We start from the raw sequence: 6669 nt of genomic DNA, 5'->3' as shown, positions 1-6669 counted from the left end.
CCATGGTGCAAGTCAAGAAAGATTGATACTCTGGTGGGATGGCAGGGAAATGGTTTTGGATAGGTGGAGTTTGGGGTTTGGGAAAGGGAAAGCATTCCGGGTGGCAGTAGCAGCTCCAGCAGAGTCCCCGAGGTGAAAAGGACAGGATATGCTCAGGAACGAGCTGGTGCACTAAGCCCACCTCTTGTGCCCGCAGTCCAGGTGGAGGCAGCAGAGCGCCCAGGGCAAGCAGAGGCAGCAATGGTTGGTCCTGACGTCGGCTGAGCCCCCAGGCCCTGGAATATGCAGCCCGGGGGAGCCCCAGGCAGCGGCAAGGACGCGGTGGCGGAGTGGGGCGAGAGGCATGGTCTCCACCTACCGGGTGGCCGTGCTGGGGGCGCGAGGCGTGGGCAAAAGTGCCATCGTGCGCCAGTTCTTGTACAACGAGTTCAGCGAGGTCTGCGTGCCCACCACCGCCCGCCGCCTCTATCTGCCCGCTGTCGTCATGAACGGCCATGTGCACGACCTCCAGATCCTCGACTTTCCGCCCATCAGCGCCTTCCCTGTCAACACGCTGCAGGTAGGAGGGCTATCTGGCTTTGGGCAAGTGGGGAAATCCAGGAGAGGCTGACTCCAACCTACTCCAGCTCTGGCGCTATTGCCAGGACGCACCACCGGGTTTGAGAGCTCTGCACTGCACCCGGGGCCGCCCTGCTAAGAGCTGTCCCAGGAACCTGTTCATTTGTGTGCTAGTTTATTCAACAAATATTTGATGACCGCTGAATGTGTGCCAGGTCCTGAGGTGGACAGCAGGGCAGGACAGTGAGCAGAACAGATAGGGAATTTGCTTTCAAGGAATTCCTAGTGTGAAGAAAACAGACTGATAGGTGGCTACTGGATAGTGTGATATGTGATGTGATTGGAGGAGGTCCAGGGAGCTAGGGCAGCCTTAAGGGGGTATCTAACCCACCCAGGTGTGCTGAGGTAGGATGGGGCCACAGGAGGTGATGTCTCAAGTCAGTAGGTTGTAGGCAGGTAAGGGGCAGTAGAGAGGGCAGGAGACGCAGCTGCCTGTGAGTGTTCAGTGCTCTGCCTGTCACAGCCTCAGACCCTCACTCCCCATTGTCTGCAGAAGCAACAGCACAATAGCGGGACCTGGAAAATGCGTGCTGTCGGAGACCTGGAGACCCCAGTCAGATCTCTTGCCCAAAGGTTTCTTCTGATGTGATGCTGACCCCCTGACCTCAGGACCTGCCTGCTGAATACCCTTACTGAGGGTTTGGATTTAAATGCCACCAGTGCCCTCTCTTAGGGCGCTCCTTCCCCCAGCCAGCTGGGACCAGGCCCTCTTTCTTGCTGTCTGCCTGCTGCTTGAGGGCGAGTGGAGAGCAGGGGAAACTGAGCTCGAAAAACAGGACTGCTCACTGAAGGAAGCCTCTGACCACTGCACTGAGGTTTGCAGGGAGGAAGGGGCCCAGTGGTGGAGACCCAGAAGGCTGGGGACGAGGCTTGGCCTATTGTAACTGAGCAAATCCAGCGATCTCAGGCTGGGACTTGGGGCCGACGGGAAGCTCAGTGCTGATCACACTTAGAAACACCAGGCAGGAAGGCCTTGTCCCTACCTGCCAGAGACCGGTCTCTCCCATCTCAGGTGCCCGGAGTCAGCACCAAAGACAAAAGCCGGATCCACATATCTGCCCCAGAAACTGAGGCTGAGCCAGTCAGGGCAATAGGTGTGGGGTCTGGGCCTAACAGTTGGCCTCTAAAAGCGACTACAACAGTAGCCTGAGTGGACACTCAAAGCTTGCTGCAAGCCTGCACACTGAGCTTGGTTTATTTTTTTCTCATTTAGTTGCATATGTATTTTTTTTAGAAAAAAAATTTTTGAAGAATTGTTTTTTATTTAACTTTATTTATTTTAATTTGACCAGAGAGGGACAGACAGAGAGAGAGAGAAAGAAAGCGAGCCACCAGGTCTGAGACTCGCACTGTGATTGGCCATGTGGGAGTCCAGCGCCCTTATCCACCATACCATCTGCCAGCCACACATATGTATTTTTAATATAATTTCATTTTAACTTTGCAATAGGTAAGAACAATTTAAAAGTCGAAACTTTGACCCAGAGAAATCTGGGTCTTACCCCTTCCCACTTCACCCAATTCTTATCTCACTCTCTGTAACTACTCTCACTGGATTTTTATTCTCACTTTTAGTGTTTCTTTACTCAGATAAAAAAATATATTCTTAGGGCAGGCAGGTAGCATGGTGGTTAAGGGCTCTGGGCTCCCACATGACTAATTGTGGTTCGAGTCCTGGACCTGGTGGCTTGCTTTCTCACTTTCTCTTTCCCCGTCCCCCCTCCCCACTCTCACACTGACCAAATTAAAAATAAACCAAGTTAAATAAAATAATTATTTAAAAAATGTATTCTTATTCCTCCTCCTTACATAAAAACCAAACCAAACCAAACCAAAAACCATAGTCTATATCTTGGTTTTTTTTAGGGAGGAGGGGGGATTTTTGCTATAGGGCGTGTGTGCTCACCAAAAAGAGAGACAGAAAGAGAGAAATCATTCCCCAGGGGGGATGGCCACGCCGCAGTCCCTTCTCCTCCGTTCTCCTCCTGGAATCTTGGGCATGCATGCACATGTACATGGTATGAATTTGAAGCCTCCAGGTCTAGGACTCAAACCATGGTTGGCCATGTGAAAGTCCAGCAAGGTAGCCACTACCCCATCTGCTGGTCCTTGTACCTTGTTTTTTTTTTTAACTTAATATTATAACCTGAAGATTTCCCATATCAGTATCTCAATGACTTCCTCATTTTTTTTTCATGGCTACACTGAACACCACTGAGAGGTACCATGGAGTCCCCTCTTCCTGGATAAGTGTGTGGGTTCCAATCTTGTGCTGTTTCAAACAGGGCCACAGTGTATACCTTGTACCTAAGTCACTTTGTAGATAAGTAGGTATATCTGTGGGGTCGATTCCTGGAAATGGCATTGCTGGGTCAAAGTTATGGTGAATGCGTCTGGGGTTTGGAAGGTGCCTGCAGATTCGCATCTGTAGAAGTTACGTACATTGAGCACCTGTGAGCAGTGCATGAGAGCCTGTTTCCCTAAGCTGAGTATATTGTCATCAGAGTATATTGTCAAACGTTTGGACTTTTGACAGTCTGAGAGATGAAATATGATATTCTCAATGTAGTCTTTATTTGCCTCTCTGATTATGAGTGAAGTTGAGCATCTTTTCATATGTCTAAGGGCCTTTGTGTCTCTTTCTTCTGAGAAATATGAATGTTCTCTGAGCAGAGAAATACTGAGAGGGGATCCTACAAGCCCCAAAGGCCAAATATAAAGCCCGAGGATCCAGAAGACCACCATCTAAAAATTAAATCATACATTTTTCTCCAATGCCAGATGAGATCCAGCCCGAGAGTGGCATTTCCTGGCTCTGAACCTCAGTAGTTCCTTTCACAGCACCTTCGTCCCCATCAGAGAAGGAAGCTGAGGTTAGAAGGTGTATGCAACCCGCCAAAGGACTTACCAGCCACGCCATGCTGGACAAGCCGCCCTTAGCCACTGTTTCCCTGGAACTGGACTCGGTTTCCACTGTTCCTCTCTCTGGTCTCAGCCCTGAGAGGGTCTTTGGAACCTGCGCTGAACAAGCTGCAAAGACACCCGAGCCATCTTCCTTCCTCCCTTCAGTCAAGGGGCAAAGGGACAATTGAGCCAATCAGAAGCCGCCTTCCTCTCCCATTTAGGAGCCCTCAGAGAGGAGTGGGTGGGAGACAACTCAAGGTCCCCTTGAGGAGGCTGCATGCTGGGAAGAGGTGGGGCTGTTACCCTCGAAAGCAGACAGTTGCTCCCTTCCCCAGCAGAGATCTTGAAGAGGGTGGGAGCTTGGCTTCCCTCCCGCTTCCCACTGATCACCAGTCCTCCTGTGGGGAGAGGGAGGAACCGCATACACCTCAGGTCTCAGGCTCCCGGAGGTCACCGCGTCCAACAGAATGCAGTCTTCAGTAGCCCAAGAGGAAGGCAGTCTGTGGTTTCCTACAGTTTTAGGTTTGTCCTCAGCATCTTCCCCCTGCACCAAAAATTAAAACCTCAGCACAAAGAAAAGATGCCACATCATCTCCCTGGGGAAATTCACTGCAGCATCTTCTAAGCCTTTGAGTTGGAAGTGCTATTCTGAAGTCAGACTTGACTCCACGACTGCCACCGAAGTCTCTTCCCTTTTATTCCTTCTTTGAGGTGCAGAGCCAGCTGGAGTCCTCCTTCCTGCTTAGTCCCTGCCCCAGCTCAGCTCTAGCTGGGAAAGGAGACGTGCCTCCACCTTCCAGGCTTTTGTCTGGGCCCTTGAGGAAGAAGGCCTGGATTCCCTTAGCCCTTAAAAGCCTGCTCCCCCAACCACTTCAGGGACCCCCTTCTTTCCACACACTTGCTGCCTGCAACTGCTCTTGTGATTGCCATCTGCTGGCACGTTAATTAGCTAATTAATCTCCGAGGGAACTTTCTCTTTAGCACACTGCCTTTCCAGGGGCCTGTTCATCTGGAGCAGCAGCCCCTCCCTGAGAAGTTGCCACCTTTAGGAAGTGCCATTTCCCTGGAACTGCCCTGGGGCCTTGCTCTACATCATTCTTAATCTTTTTTCTCTTTAGGCCTTCTGCCTCTTAACCCTGGGGGCAGAGTGGAGCACACGGAAGGGGCACAGCAGGTAGCAACTTAAGGGCAAGTTAGAGGCGGGAGTTGAATGGACCCCAGTTTGAGCAGGTGAAGCAGGACCATGGAGAGCTCACAGGCCTAGGTAAAGGATTTACGGAGCATCAAGAGGCAACAGTACTGGGCACTGACTGGAGAGGAGGGAGTGTGCAAAAACAGGGCAGGCCTGGCTCTGGTCCACTCAGAAGTTCACAACTGACGTGAGCAGCTGGAAATAGAACAGCTTTAACCGAGGTATAATGAGAGGGTTGTTAGAACATGGGAGGTGGATGAAGTAGTCCCCTGGTATAGGAAGAGTAGACAATCAGGAAGGCCTCTGGGAGGAGGAGGCACTTGAGTTGAGCTTTGGAAGACAAGATTTCAACAGGTCTAACAACTAACTCAGAGCTGGGCTCTCAGAGGTACTTACTCAATAGATGTACTCGTTGAACAAAGAACTGATGGATGGATGAACTGGCGGGTAGATGGATGGATAGATGAGGAGACAAAATGCAACAAGGCAGAGCTAGCCTCCCAATGTGCACAAGACACTGCAGTGGTCTTGGAGGTCAGATGGTCGGGCCTTCCCTGTCCTGACTTAGGATGAGAAAGCTGCAGCACTGAGCTCGTGAGCTCGTCCGTCCTCCCTGGGCCTGGCCTCCTGGGGCCGGGTGGGTATGGAAGGCTGCAAGTGCAGTGGCAGGTGAGGGTGCTGTCCGTCTGGAGGGAGGTGGCTGGGAGCTAGGGGGACACCATGGTCCTCTGACCCTGGTACTGGCTGGGTTGTTGCAGGAGTGGGCAGATGCCTGCTGCAGGGGACTCCGGAGCGTCCACGCCTACATCCTGGTCTACGACATCTGCTGCTTTGACAGCTTTGAATACGTCAAGACCATCCGCCAGCAGATCCTGGAGACGAGGTGAGGGCGTAACACGACCTGGTGCCACCCGTGTGGGCGCTGCCTTGCTAGCCAGTCCCTAAGGGGACAGTGGGAGGGCACAGACGAAGCGTATGTACCCCCACGTTCCCACGCGCACACCCCGATGGGCACATGCTCACCCAGTCAGCTGTCCCTGTTTCTGCTAATTCATTCTGGGACTGTGACCATGGGGTGACTGGATTAGTAGTGACTAAGGGTGGGGACTGGGGGAACCAGGTTGCCAGGGCCACTCAGCTGCATGACTTTAAGCTCGTCTTCATTTACCTGTTTGCTTGTCTGTAAAACGGGTACACTGATACCCCGATCTCTGAATTCAATTGACTTAGGTCAGCTGTGCTTAGAGAATACGTGGGGAACTTGAAAAAAGTGTGTGGAAAAGTGAAGTACAAGTTTATATTGGCATAAAAAAATTGAAATTCATGCATACCGTTTCTCATATTCTGTATTTTCCATGAACTTTTGGAAGACCCCAGCCTAATGGCTCCAGGGCTTAGGGCTGTGCCTGTAGTTGCAGTATTGGCGCGGCCCCGCCTGCCGGTCTCCCAGTCCCGAAATGAGTCTGTAAAACGGGTACACTGATACCCCGATCTCTGAATTCAATTGACTTAGGTCAGCTGTGCTTAGAGAATACGTGGGGAACTTGAAAAAAGTGTGTGGAAAAGTGAAGTACAAGTTTATATTGGCATAAAAAAATTGAAATTCATGCATACCGTTTCTCATATTCTGTATTTTCCATGAACTTTTGGAAGACCCCAGCCTAATGGCTCCAGGGCTTAGGGCTGTGCCTGTAGTTGCAGTATTGGCGCGGCCCGCCCTGCCGGTCTCACAGTCCAGAAATGAGGCTGACAGACAAGTGGCTTTCTGCTTCCGTCACAGGGTGATTGGCACCTCGGAGACTCCCATCATCATCGTGGGCAACAAGCGGGACCTGCAGCGTGGACGCGTGATCCCACGCTGGAACGTGTCGCACCTGGTGCGCAAGACCTGGAAGTGCGGCTACGTGGAGTGCTCGGCCAAGTACAACTGGCACATCCTGCTGCTCTTCAGCGAG

At 51.6% G+C, this 6669-nt stretch overlaps 1 protein-coding gene across 1 annotated transcript in view; it reads left to right on the top strand.

Moving 5' to 3' along the window:
• The first annotated feature begins 200 nt into the window (after window positions 1-200).
• The window catches only part of RASL10B (RAS like family 10 member B), a 6577-nt gene continuing 108 nt past the window's right edge, over window positions 201-6669 (top strand). Inside the window, exons 1-3 of the mRNA XM_006154419.3 lie at window positions 201-559; window positions 5473-5597; window positions 6495-6669. The exon at window positions 6495-6669 is cut by the window's right edge and continues 108 nt beyond it. Of these exons, the coding sequence (XP_006154481.1) occupies window positions 344-559; window positions 5473-5597; window positions 6495-6669 (516 nt within the window). The 5' untranslated portion in view covers window positions 201-343. The remainder of the gene's footprint in view (window positions 560-5472; window positions 5598-6494) is intronic.

The sequence above is a fragment of the Tupaia chinensis genome, unplaced genomic scaffold (assembly GCF_000334495.1).
Source record: "Tupaia chinensis unplaced genomic scaffold, TupChi_1.0 Scaffold000407_4, whole genome shotgun sequence".
NCBI classification, from domain to species: domain Eukaryota; kingdom Metazoa; phylum Chordata; class Mammalia; order Scandentia; family Tupaiidae; genus Tupaia; species Tupaia belangeri.
The sequence above is the reverse complement of the archived record's forward strand: the minus strand, read 5'-3'. Positions and strand labels throughout refer to the sequence as shown.